The sequence below is a fragment of the Oncorhynchus keta genome, chromosome 33 (assembly GCF_023373465.1).
Source record: "Oncorhynchus keta strain PuntledgeMale-10-30-2019 chromosome 33, Oket_V2, whole genome shotgun sequence".
Classification (NCBI taxonomy): Eukaryota; Metazoa; Chordata; class Actinopteri; order Salmoniformes; family Salmonidae; genus Oncorhynchus; species Oncorhynchus keta.
The window spans coordinates 23,943,784-23,958,783 of NC_068453.1; the positions used below are offsets into that span (position 1 = coordinate 23,943,784).

The window sequence follows — 15,000 nt, forward strand, 5'->3', positions numbered from 1 at the left end:
TATGGATATGGTTATTGATATGGGTATGGTTATAGTATGGATATGGTATGGATATGGTTATGGTATGGATATGGTATGGATATGGTTATGGGTATGGATATGGTTATGGGTATGGATATGGTTATGGTATGGATATGGTTATGGGTATGGTTATGGGTATGGATATGGTATGGATATGGTTATGGTATGGTTATGGTATGGATATGGTTATGGTATGTATATGGTTATGGTATGGATATGGTATGGATATGGTTATGGTATGGATATGGTTATGGTATGGATATGGGTATGGATATGGGTATGGATATGGTTATGGTATGGATATGGGTATGGATATGGTATGGATATGGTTATGATATGTATATGGTTATGGTATGGGTATGGTATGGTTATGGTATGGTATGGATATGGTTATGATATGGATATGGTATGGATATGGTTATGATATGGGTATGGATATGTTCTGGTATGGTTATTGATATGGTTATGGTATGGATATGGGTATGGATATATTATGGTATGGTTATGTATATGTTATGGTTATGGTATGGTATGGTTATGGTATGGATATGGTTATATATGGTTATAGTATGGATATGGTTATGGGTATGGATATGGTTACGGTATGGATGTGTTATGGGTGTGGTATGGTTATGGTTATGGTATGGGTATGGTATGGTTATGGTATTGGTATGGTTATGGTTATGTTATGGTATGGATTTGGTTATGGGTGTGGTATGGTTATGTTATGGTATGGATATGGTTATGGTATGGTTATGGATATGGTATGGTTATGGTATGGATATGGTTATAGTATGGATATGGTTATGGTATGGATATGGTTATGTATGGATATGGTTATGGTATGGGATATGGTTATGGTATGGATATGGTTATGGTATGGATATGGTATGGATATGGTTATGATATGGGTATGGATATGTTATGGTTATGGTATGGGATATGGTTATGGTATGGGATATGGTTATGTATGGATATGGATATGGTTATGGTATGGATATGGTTATGGTATGGATATGTTTATGGTATGGATATGAATATGGTATGGTTATGGTTATTTATGGATATGGTGTTGGTTATGGTATGGATATGGTTATGTATGGATATGGTTATGGTTATGTATGGATATGGTTATGGTTATGGTATGGATATGGTTATGGTTATGTATGGATATGGTTATGGTATGGATATGGTTATGTATGGATATGGTTATGGTTATGGTTATGTATGGATATGGATATGGTTATGGTATGGATATGGTTATGGTATGGATATGGTTATGGTTATGTATATGGTATGGATATTGTATGGATATGGTTATATATGGTTATGGTATGGATATGGTTATGGGTATGGTTATGGTATGGATGTGTTATGGGTGTGGTATGGTTATGGTATGGATATGGTTATGGTATGGGTGTGGTATGGGTGTGGTATGGATATGGGTATGGTATGGTTATGGTATTGGTATGGTTATGGTATGTTTATGGTTATGTTATGGTATGGATTTGGTTATGGGTGTGGTATGGTTATGTTATGGTATGGATATGGTTATGGTATGGATATGGTATGGCTGTGGTATGGTTATGGTATGGTTATGGTATGGATATGGTATGGATATGGTATGGTTATGGTGCACCTTTTACTTTCTCCATGTCAGCACAAGAGAAAGAGAGGGAGATCTCATAAGATTGGTTGCTGTGTGTGTTTTCTCTCCTCAGACGACGGGCCGTACCAGCAGAACCCTCCCCCCGCCTCTTCCAATACACTCCCACTACCAGACGACCGACGACAGAGCCTCGTCCCTGTAGAGTTCGCCGGCCTACTCCACGGCTCCTCGCCGGCCTGCGAGACGCCCGACACACCCTACCACCTCTACACCTCCAACACCAACCCCAAAGCCCGAAAACACACCCCCTCGGACCCCCACACCAGCCCGGTAACCAACCTCGGTAACCACGGCAACCTCACTTCGGTAACCCAGCCCCCTGAATTAGGAATTGGACCGCCACCGCCTCTCATTATCCCTCACACAGGAAACAAGGCGTTGGCTCTGAAGATCCCCAAAGACCCCATCAAAGACGACAGACCCCCCAAACCTCAGGTAGTCTATCGCACCATCTTCCACACCCGGGTTAACCAGAACCCCCAGAGCGCCTTGCCCTCCTCCTCCTCGCCATATGGTTGGAACGGGGAGGCGGTGGTGGTGAGGGTGTGTGTGTCGGGAGCTGGTGGACTCAGGGAGGGGACACCGGTGTCTGGATACGAGGACAGGGCCTTTACCCTGGGCAGGATGAGATCCATACCTCGCAGTGTGCTGGACCTAAAGCTCTCCAAGTCACTGTCCAAGTCTGACTCCAACCTGGTGGCTGTGTCGCCCATACAGGTCTGTTGTCGTGTTTATATCCCCTTTTCATGGAGAAACAGTGCTGTTATTTTGACCATTCCCTCTGTATCTTGTGTGAAATGTCAGGTGTAATATTAATTGCGGTTAAAAGTACTGCCCCAGGCTTATTACACTGAGAGGGTGGGTCTTGGTAAATGTAACCGTTTGTTTGGTTACCATTGGGGGAATGACTGTTACAGAACCTCACCTTAGAATTTGCTTCAAGCCACAGACAGTTGTCCAACTTGATAAACGATATTGATCCAATTGATGGATCCATTGTTAAATGTAGATGTAATGGACAGTGTGTTGACTGTCTCTTTCAGGAGGAGTACCACTGGGGGTCGGGGGCCAGGGGCCAGGGGCCGAGAGGAAGCTCTAGCCCAGGGGACACCGCCAGTCCTGGGGGCCAGCTAGAGAGAACACCCTCCTTCACTGCTGAATGGGAGGAGGTGAGAGAAGCACATGCTGTGGCTGCTGTTCAGTCAGATAGAAATGTCATGTCTAGAACTTAAACAAAGAAGACATGACGTGGTCTATTATGACGTGGTCAATTATCTGTGAGTCTGTTCTACACACAAAGTTTCTGGTCCAAGAGAAAAATGACATGAATGTCCAGGTTACTTTACTTTCTCTTCTATAAAGTAAAAAAAAAAAAAAGTGAGAGAAAATTAAGAAAATAGATTGAATAAGAAAAAAGGTTTGAAAAATGCATGCCGTGATGGAGAGAGAGAGAGATGGAGAGATAGAAAGTAAATCAAGAAAAGCATTAGTGGTGGCGTGTGTGCCCGCCGGGGGTGGTGTACGGGTGGTGGTAAAGTACCTCTGACATACTTTTAAGCATGATTGTGATCCACGTGTTTATTTCCATTGGTGAGAAATATTATACACACTGACTCACAGCCAAATGATCTTCTGGTCACTATTCACACTGACTCACAGCCAAATTATCTTCTGGTCACTATTCACACTGACTCACAGCCAAATGATCTTCTGATCACTATTCACACTGACTCACAGACAAATTATCTTCTGGTCACTATTCACACTGACTCACAGCCAAATTATCTTCTGGTCACTATTCACACTGACTCACAGCCAAATGATCTTCTGGTCACTATTCACACTGACTCACAGCCAAATTATCTTCTGGTCACTATTCACACTGACTCACAGCCAAATGATCTTCTGGTCACTATTCACACTGACTCACAGCCAAATTATCTTCTGGTCACTATTCACACTGACTCACAGCCAAATGATCTTCTGATCACTATTCGCACTGACTCACAGCCAAATGATCTTCTGGTCACTATTCACACTGACTCACAGCCAAATGATCTTCTGGTCACTATTCACACTGACTCACAGCCAAATGATCTTCTGGTCACTATTCACACTGACTCACAGCCAAATAATCTTCTGATCACTATTCACACTGACTCACAGCCAAATGATCTTCTGATCACTATTCACACTATTCACACTGACTCACAGCCAAATGATCTTCTGATCACTATTCACACTGACTCACAGCCAAATGATCTTCTGATCACTATTCACACTATTCACACTGACTCACAGCCAAATTATCTTCTGATCACTATTCACACTGACTCACAGCCAAATGATCTTCTGGTCACTATTCACACTGACTCACAGCCAAATGATCTTCTGATCACTATTCACACTGACTCACAGCCAAATGATCTTCTGATCACTATTCACACTATTCACACTGATTCACAGCCAAATTATCTTCTGGTCACTATTCACACTGACTCACAGCCAAATGATCTTCTGGTCACTATTCACACTATTCACACTGACTCACAGCCAAATGATCTTCTGATCACTATTCACACTGACTCACAGCCACATGAACTTCTGATCACTATTCACACTGACTCACGGCCAAATGATCTTCTGATCACTATTCACACTATTCACATGGACTCACAGCCAAATGATCTTCTGATCACTATTCATATAGACTCACAGCCAAATGATCTTCTGGTCACTATTCACACTATTCACACTGACTCACAGCCACATGATCTTCTGATCACTATTCACACTATTCACACTATTCACACTGACTCACAGCCAAATGATCTTCTGATCACTATTCACACTATTCACACTATTCACACTGACTCACAGCCAAATTATCTTCTGGTCACTATTCACACTGACTCACAGCCAAATGATCTTCTGATCACTATTCACACTGACTCACAGCCAAATTATCTTCTGGTCACTATTCACACTGACTCACAGCCAAATTATCTTCTGGTCACTATTCACACTGACTCACAGCCAAATTATCTTCTGGTCACTATTCACACTGACTCACAGCCAAATGATCTTCTGATCACTATTCACACTGACTCACAGCCAAATTATCTTCTGGTCACTATTCACACTGACTCACAGCCAAATGATCTTCTGATCACTATTCACACTGACTCACAGCCAAATGATCTTCTGGTCACTATTCACACTGACTCACAGCCAAATGATCTTCTGGTCACTATTCACACTGACTCACAGCCAAATTATCTTCTGGTCACTATTCACAATGACTCACAGCCAAATGATCTTCTGATCACTATTCGCACTGACTCACAGCCAAATGATCTTCTGGTCACTATTCACACTGACTCACAGCCAAATGATATTCTGGTCACTATTCACACTGACTCACAGCCAAATGATCTTCTGGTCACTATTCACACTGACTCACAGCCAAATAATCTTCTGATCACTATTCACACTGACTCACAGCCAAATGATCTTCTGATCACTATTCACACTATTCACACTGACTCACAGCCAAATTATCTTCTGATCACTATTCACACTGACTCACAGCCAAATGATCTTCTGATCACTATTCACACTATTCACACTGACTCACAGCCAAATTATCTTCTGATCACTATTCACACTGACTCAGCCAAATGATCTTCTGGTCACTATTCACACTGACTCACAGCCAAATTATCTGCTGGTCACTATTCACACTGACTCACAGCCAAATGATCTTCTGATCACTATTCACACTATTCACACTGATTCACAGCCAAATTATCTTCTGGTCACTATTCACACTGACTCACAGCCAAATGATCTTCTGGTCACTATTCACACTATTCACACTGACTCACAGCCAAATGATCTTCTGATCACTATTCACACTGACTCACAGCCACATGAACTTCTGATCACTATTCACACTGACTCACGGCCAAATGATCTTCTGATCACTATTCACACTATTCACATGGACTCACAGCCAAATGATCTTCTGATCACTATTCATATAGACTCACAGCCAAATGATCTTCTGATCACTATTCACACTATTCACACTGACTCACAGCCAAATGATCTTCTGATCACTATTCACACTGACTCACAGCCAAATGATCTTCTGGTCACTATTCACACTGACTCACAGCCAAATGATCTTCTGGTCACTATTCACACTGACTCACAGCCAAATGATCTTCTGATCACTATTCACACTGACTCACAGCCAAATGATCTTCTGGTCACTATTCACACTGACTCACAGCCAAATGATCTTCTGGTCACTATTCACACTGACTCACAGCCAAATGATCTTCTGGTCACTATTCACACTGACTCACAGCCAAATAATCTTCTGATCACTATTCACACTGACTCACAGCCAAATGATCTTCTGATCACTATTCACACTATTCACACTGACTCACAGCCAAATTATCTTCTGGTCACTATTCACACTGACTCACAGCCAAATTATCTTCTGATCACTATTCACACTGACTCACAGCCAAATGATCTTCTGGTCACTATTCACACTGACTCACAGCCAAATGATCTTCTGGTCACTATTCACACTGACTCACAGCCAAATAATCTTCTGATCACTATTCACACTGACTCACAGCCAAATGATCTTCTGATCACTATTCACACTATTCACACTGACTCACAGCCAAATGATATTCTGATCACTATTCACACTATGCACACTGACTCACAGCCAAATTATCTTCTGATCACTATTCACACTGACTCACAGCCAAATGATCTTCTGGTCACTATTCACACTGACTCACAGCCAAATGATCTTCTGATCACTATTCACACTATTCACACTGATTCACAGCCAAATTATCTTCTGGTCACTATTCACACTGACTCACAGCCAAATGATCTTCTGGTCACTATTCACACTATTCACACTGACTCACAGCCAAATGATCTTCTGATCACTATTCACACTGACTCACAGCCACATGATCTTCTGATCACTATTCACACTGACTCACGGCCAAATGATCTTCTGATCACTATTCACACTATTCACACTGACTCACAGCCACATGATCTTCTGATCACTATTCACACTGACTCACGGCCAAATGATCTTCTGATCACTATTCACACTATTCACACTGACTCACAGCCACATGATCTTCTGATCACTATTCACACTGACTCACAGCCAAATGATCTTCTGATCACTATTCACACTATTCACACTGACTCACAGCCAAATGATCTTCTGATCACTATTCACACTATGCACACTGACTCACAGCCAAATTATCTTCTGATCACTATTCACACTGACTCACAGCCAAATGATCTTCTGGTCACTATTCACACTGACTCACAGCCAAATGATCTTCTGATCACTATTCACACTATTCACACTGATTCACAGCCAAATTATCTTCTGGTCACTATTCACACAGGACTCACAGCCAAATGATCTTCTGATCACTATTCACACTATTCACACTGACTCACAGCCAAATGATCTTCTGATCACTATTCACACTGACTCACAGCCAAATGATCTTCTGATCACTATTCACACTATTCACACTGACTCACAGCCAAATGATCTTCTGATCACTATTCACACTGACTCACAGCCAAATGATCTTCTGGTCACTATTCACACTGACTCACAGCCAAATGATCTTCTGATCACTATTCACACTGACTCACAGCCAAATTATCTTCTGATCACTATTCACACTGACTCACAGCCAAATGATCTTCTGATCACTATTCACACTGACTCACAGCCAAATGATCTTCTGGTCACTATTCACACTGACTCACAGCCAAATGATCTTCTGATCACTATTCACACTGACTCACAGCCACATGATCTTCTGATCACTATTCACACTGACTCACAGCCAAATGATCTTCTGATCACTATTCACACTGACTCACAGCCAAATGATCTTCTGATCACTATTCACACTGACTCACAGCCAAATGATCTTCTGATCACTATTCACACTGACTCACAGCCACATGATCTTCTGATCACTATTCACACTGACTCACAGCCACATGATCTTCTGATCACTATTCACACTATTCACACTGACTCACAGCCAAATGATCTTCTGATCACTATTCACACTGACTCACAGCCACATGATCTTCTGATCACTATTCACACTATTCACACTGACTCACAGCCACATGATCTTCTGATCACTATTCACACTATTCACACTGACTCACAGCCAAATTATCTTCTGATCACTATTCACACTATTCACACTGACTCACAGCCACATGATCTTCTGATCACTATTCACACTATTCACACTGACTCACAGCCACATGATCTTCTGATCACTATTCACACTATTCACACTGACTCACAGCCAAATTATCTTCTGATCACTATTCACACTGACTCACAGCCAAATGATCTTCTGATCACTATTCACACTATTCACACTGACTCACAGCCACATGATCTTCTGATCACTATTCACACTATTCACACTGACTCACAGCCAAATGATCTTCTGATCACTATTCACACTATTCACACTGATTCACAGCCAAATTATCTTCTGGTCACTATTCACACAGGACTCACAGCCAAATGATCTTCTGATCACTATTCACACTATTCACATGGACTCACAGCCAAATTATCTTCTGATCACTATTCATATAGACTCACAGCCAAATGATCTTCTGGTCACTATTCACACTATTCACACTGACTCACAGCCACATGATCTTCTGATCACTATTCACACTATTCACACTGACTCACAGCCAAATGATCTTCTGGTCACTATTCACACAGACACACACCAGCACTAATGCTTTTCTTGGGTGTATTTGGAGAGGTGACCGATGTTAAGATATGCAGGAAAAGGAGTCCAACTTCATACACAGGAACTCACCCAGGAACACACCCAGGAACACACACACGTTAAGCCACCTCTTCCATACACATATGATCAGCCTATACAATTCATTGGGGCGGCAGCGTAGCCTAGTGGTTAGAGCGTTGGACTAGTAACCGGAAGGTTGCGAGTTCAAACCCCCGAGCTGACAAGGTACAAATCTGTCGGCCCACTGTTCCCAGGCCGTCATTGAAAATAAGAATATGTTCTTAACTGACTTGCCTGGTTAAATAAAGGTAAAATAAATAAATAAACCTCACTAATTGACAGTCCAAAACATCATCATTAGTGTAGAGCCTTGTTCTAGACTGGATTCTGCACTCCTGAACATAGCAACAAAACACTTAAGCTGATGGCTAATATACTGGGTGTGTTTGACATGTGTGATCTAATTGATGTGTATGATCATATGGCTTTTTCACATGCTGTATAGTAGGGCTGTGATGATCCCAGTTTATCAGATGCTGTATAGTATGGCTGAGATGATCCCAGTTTATCAGATGCTGTATAGTAGGGCTGAGATGATCCCAGTTTATCAGATGCTGTATAGTTGGTCTGTGATGATCCCAGTTTATCAGATGCTGTATAGTAGGTCTGTGATGATCCCAGTTTATCAGATGCTGTATAGTAGGTCTGTGATGATCCCAGTTTATCAGATGCTGTATAGTAGGGCTGTGATGATCCCAGTTTATCAGATGCTGTATAGTTGGTCTGTGATGATCCCAGTTTATCAGATGCTGTATAGTAGGTCTGTGATGATCCCAGTTTATCAGATGCTGTATAGTAGGTCTGTGATGATCCCAGTTTATCAGATGCTGTATAGTAGGTCTGTGATGATCCCAGTTTATCAGATGCTGTATAGTTGGTCTGTGATGATCCCAGTTTATCAGATGCTGTATAGTAGGTCTGTGATGATCCCAGTTTATCAGATGCTGTATAGTAGGTCTGTGATGATCCCAGTTTATCAGATGCTGTATAGTAGGGCTGTGATGATCCCAGTTTATCAGATGCTGTATAGTTGGTCTGTGATGATCCCAGTTTATCAGATGCTGTATAGTAGGTCTGTGATGATCCCAGTTTATCAGATGCTGTATAGTAGGTCTGTGATGATCCCAGTTTTTCACATGCTGTATAGTAGGGTTGTGATGATCCCAGTTTATCAGATGCTGTATAGTAGGGCTGAGATGATCCCAGTTTATCAGATGCTGTATAGTAGGGTTGTGATGATCCCAGTTTATCAGATGCTGTATAGTAGGGCTGTGATGATCCCAGTTTATCAGATGCTGTATAGTAGGGCTGAGATGATCCCAGTTTATCAGATGCTGTATAGTAGGTCTGTGATGATCCCAGTTTATCAGATGCTGTATAGTAGGGCTGTGATGATCCCAGTTTATCAGATGCTGTATAGTAGGGCTGTGATGATCCCAGTTTATCAGATGCTGTATAGTAGGGCTGAGATGATCCCAGTTTATCAGATGCTGTATAGTAGGTCTGTGATGATCCCAGTTTATCAGATGCTGTATAGTAGGTCTGTGATGATCCCAGTTTATCAGATGCTGTATAGTAGGGCTGTGATGATCCCAGTTTATCAGATGCTGTATAGTAGGTCTGTGATGATCCCAGTTTATCAGATGCTGTATAGTAGGTCTGTGATGATCCCAGTTTATCAGATGCTGTATAGTAGGTCTGTGATGATCCCAGTTTATCAGATGCTGTATAGTAGGTCTGTGATGATCCCAGTTTATCAGATGCTGTATAGTAGGGGTGTGATGATCCCAGTTTATCACATGCTGTATAGTAGGGTTGTGATGATCCCAGTTTATCAGATGCTGTATAGTAGGGTTGAGATGATCCCAGTTTATCAGATGCTGTATAGTAGGTCTGTGATGATCCCAGTCTTTCACATGCTGTATAGTAGGGGTGTGATGATCCCAGTTTTTCGTTCATTAGCGATGGTTTGCCATACATTGCACACGCCATACAATTCTATAGATGCTGAATGATGATGATAAATTACCTACAGATTCTTCTATTAATCTGCAGAAATTATACATAAAGGGTCATATTTAATTACCTGCTTCGGGAAAACAGAATGGAAACGCTGGGAAATGAAGGAAATCTACACTTTATCTAGAAAACTATGTGGACACCTATTCAAATGAGTAGATTCGTCGATTTCAGCCACTCCTGACAGGTGTATAAAATCGAGCACACAGCCACACAATCTCCATAGACAAACATTGGCAGTAGAATGGCCTTACTGAAGCTCTCAGTGACTTTCAACGTGGCACCTTCATAGGATGCCACCTTTCCAACAAGTCATTTTGTCAATTGAGCCTGTCAGATGTATGGTGCTGCGCTGCACAGTTGAGTGCTTAACACCAGGTCTAGGGTCAGATTCCTGCTGTGGAATCCTCCTGTAGACGAGTTTAAAGGCAGACAGAGGCTTCTGAAGCCGTAACCTAGATGGTTACTCTTTTTCTCTCTTTCTCTCTCTTTCATGCTTTCCCATCCATCTTCTCCCCTCCTTTCCCTCCCTCCCCTTCTTCATACTTCCTCCAAATCTCCCCTTTCCTCCTTCAGCCTCCTCTGTCCTCCTCGCCTGTCAACTCAATAAAATTCAAAGGTGATTGATTGCCATTCATTAGAATTTATAACGACCATGTCACCAATTTACATATAGGCAGCTAGAGATACAGCATGAACATTTTCTAAATTGCAACTCTCTCTCTCTCTTCTCCTCTCTCTCTCTCCTCTCTCTTTTCACGGTCCTCTCTGTCCTCTCTCTCTTCTCTCTCTCCTCTCTCTTCTCTCTCTCTCCTCTCTCCCCTCTTCTCTCTCTTCTCTCTCTTCTCTCTCTCTCCTCTCTCCCCTCTTCTCTCTCTTCTCTCTCCTCTCTCATCACTCCTTTCTCTCTTCTCTCTCCTCTCTCTCTCCTTTCTCTCCTCTCCACTCTTTCTCTCTCCTCTCTCTCCTCTCTCTTATCTCTTCTCTCTTCCTTCTCTCTTATCTCTTCTCTCTCCTCTCTCCTCTCTCTTCTCTCCTCTCTCTCCTCTCTCTCCCATCTCTCCTCTCTCCCACATCTCTCCTCTCTCTCCCATCTCTCCCCTCTCCTCTCTCTCTCCCCTCTCTCCCCTCTCCTCTCTCTCCCCTCTGCTCTCTCTTCTCTTTCTCCTCTCTCTTCTCTCCTCTCATATCTTCTCTATTCTCTCTCTCCTCTCTCACCACTTCTCTCTCCTCTCTTCTCTCTCCTCTCTCATCACTCCTCTCTCTCTTCTCTCTCTCTTCTCTCTCTCTCTCTTCTCTCGCCTCTCTCTCTCCTCTCTCCTCTCTCCTCTCTCTTCTCTCTTCTCTCCCCTCTCCCTTCTCTCTCCTCTCTCCTCTCTCCTCTCTCCCCTCTCCCTTCTCTCCCCTCTCTCCCTTCTCTCTTCTCTCCTCTCTCCTCTCTCTCTCCTCTCTCTCTCTCCTCTCTCTCCTCTTTCTCCTCTCTCCTCTTTCTCCTCTTTCTCCTCTCTCTTCTCTCCCCTCTCTCCCTTCTCTCTTCTCTCCCCTCTCTCCCTTCTCTCTTCTCTTCTCTCCTCTCTTCTCTCTCTCCTCTCTCTCCTCTCTCTCCTCTCTCCCATCTCTCCCCTCTCTCCCCTCTCCTCTCTCTCTCCCCTCTCCCCTCTCCTCTCTGCTCTCTCCTCTCTCTTCTCTCCTCTCATATCTTCTCTCCTCTCTCTTCTCTCCTCTCATATCTTCTCTCTTCTCTCTCTCTTCTCTCGCCTCTCTCTCTCCTCTCTCCTCTCTCCTCTCTCTTCTCTCCCCTCTCCCTTCTCTCCCCTCTCTCCCTTCTCTCTCCTCTCTCCTCTCTCTTCTCTCCCCTCTCCCTTCTCTCCCCTCTCTCCCTTCTCTCTTCTCTCCTCTCTCTCTCCTCTCTCTCTCTCCTCTCTCTCTTCTTTCTCCTCTCTCCTCTTTCTCCTCTTTCTCCTCTCTCTTCTCTCCCCTCTCTCCCTTCTCTCTTCTCTCCCCTCTCTCCCTTCTCTCTTCTCTTCTCTCTCTCCTCTCTCTCCTCTCTCCCATCTCTCCCCTCTCCTCTCTCTCTCCCCTCTCCCCTCTCCTCTCTGCTCTCTCATCTCTCTTCTCTCCTCTCATATCTTCTCTCCTCTCTCTTCTCTCCTCTCATATCTTCTATCTTCTCTCCTCTCTCATCACTTCTCTCTCTTCTCTCTCTCTTCTCTCGCCTCTCTCTCTCCTCTCTCTCCTCTCTCCTCTCTCTTCTCTCCCCTCTCTCCCTTCTCTCTTCTCTCTTCTCTCCTCTCTCCTCTTTCTCCTCTCTCCTATTTCTCCTCTTTCTCCTTCTCTTCTCTCCCCTCTCTCCCTTCTCTCTTCTCTCCCCTCTCTCCCTTCTCTCTTCTCTCCCCTCTCTCCCTTCTCTCTTCTTTCCTCTCTTCTCTCTCTCCTCTCTCTCCTCTCTCCTCTCTCTCCCCTCTCCTCTCTCCTCTCTTCTCTCCTCTCTCTTCTCTCTCCTCTCTTCTCTCTCTCCTCTCTCTCCTCTCTCCTCTCTCATTTCTCTCCCCTCCCTCTCCTCTCTCTCTCACCTCCCTCTCCTCTCTCTCTCCCCTCTCTCTCCTCTCTCTCCTCTCTCATTTCTCTCCTCTCCCTCTCCTCTCTCTCTCCCCTCTCTCCCTCTCTCTCCTCTCTCTCTCCCTCTCTCCCCTCTCTCTCCTCTCTCTCCTCTCTCTCTCCTCTTTCCCCTCTCTTTCCTCTCTCTCCTCTCTCTCCCTTCTCCTCTCCTCTCTCTCCTCTCCTCTCTCTCCTCTCCTCTCTCTCCCCTCTCCCCTCTCTCCTCTCTCTCCTCTCTCCCCTCTCTCCTCTCTCTCCCCTCTCTCTCCTCTCTCCTCTCCCGCCTCTCTCTCCCCTCTCTCTTCTCTCTCTCCTCTCTTCTCTCTCCTCTCTCTCTCTTCTCTCTCCCCTCTCCATTCAGATTGATAAGATAATGAGCTCCATTGGGGCTGGCATCAGCACTGGCACGAGCTCAGAAGGGATCAAGGAGAATAATGCAGGTAAATAGATAGTCAGAAACTGCACTCATCCCCACTTGTCCTTCTGTCACTCCCCCTCTCACCTCTCTCTCCTCCTTCTCTTTCTCCTCTCTCATTTTCTCCCTTCTCATCTTTCCCTCTGTCCTCCTCAGTTCTGTCTCATCCCCACTTGTCCTTCTGTCACTCACCCTCTCAGCTCTCTCTCCTCCTTCTCTTTCCCTCTAAATTCCCCCTTCTTTCCTCATCAAACTGCCTCCTCTCTCTCTCTCTCTCTCTCTATTTCCCCTGATCTCTATCATCCCGCCTCTCCTCTCCTGTGCATGTGAAGCATTCCCTTACCATGGTAACCACTTTGAGAAATGCTGTTTGCGCTATGTGCTAAACCTGTTGTCTCCCACCAACGCACCCGCACCCACATTGTGTGTGTTGGGGCAGCTCAGCTCTCGGACAAAGAGACTCATCTGATGGCTATTGCTATCTGTGCAAGGCACTGAGATAGAGGGGGATAGAGTGAGAGAGAGAAGAAGGGGAGAGAGAGATATCGACAGAGAGAGAGAGAAGGGAAAGGGAGAGGGAGAACCAAGAAAAGAGCGAGAGAGAGAGAGAAAGAAGGGAGAGCAGAGAGATCGAGGGAGGGAGAGAGAGTGAGTGAGAAACAGGAGTAGGGAGGGAGGATAGAAAGAGGAGGGAGAATGGGAGAGGAAGGCAGAGTGGAGAGAGAGAGAGAGCGGGGGAGAGCAGAGAGAGAGAGAAGGCTGCAGAAAGCATCCAGTTGAGTGTGGGAGTACTTGATAAAGAGAATTCTACCAAGCAGGCAGCTCTCCCTATCTCCTTCTTTCTCTCTCTCGCTCCTGCTCACACACACACACACACACACACACGCACACACACACACCCGTACATATACACAACGAGGCGAACAGGCAGGCAGGAGCAACAGCTGAGAGCGTGTAAGGAAAGCAGCAGCAAGACACGCATCTATCGGATCTATCTTACCACCTCCAGCCTCTGCACCCTCTCTCTCATGGATCTTACCCCCAGGACGGCACCTCTTCTCTGGATCTAACCTTAGCCCTCTCCCCTCTTTTCCAAATCCCTGGATCTACCTCCAACCACCCTAAACTTATCCACCTACCCCCCCTCATTTGCCCCAGCACCCTAGCATGCTACGCCCCTCCACCCTCACCCCTCAGCCATGCTCATAACCCTCAGTCAAGCCTAACCCCAACCCCCATCATCAAGCCCCCCCTTCCATCCTACCATCCTCCCCCTCTCTTGCCTCTCTCCTCCACACTCTTCCTCTACCATGGCGGGCTCGTTCGATAGCCACATTGCC

General features: G+C 44.5%; 1 protein-coding gene across 1 annotated transcript in view; it reads left to right on the forward strand.

Annotated features, from left to right (window-relative positions):
- LOC118370769 (ankyrin repeat and sterile alpha motif domain-containing protein 1B-like) overlaps positions 1 to 15,000 on the forward strand; it is a 495,760-nt gene that overhangs the window by 343,016 nt on the left and 137,744 nt on the right. The window contains 3 exon segments of the mRNA XM_052492534.1: positions 1,743 to 2,407; positions 2,734 to 2,859; positions 13,607 to 13,685. Of these exon segments, the coding sequence (XP_052348494.1) occupies positions 1,743 to 2,407; positions 2,734 to 2,859; positions 13,607 to 13,685 (870 nt within the window).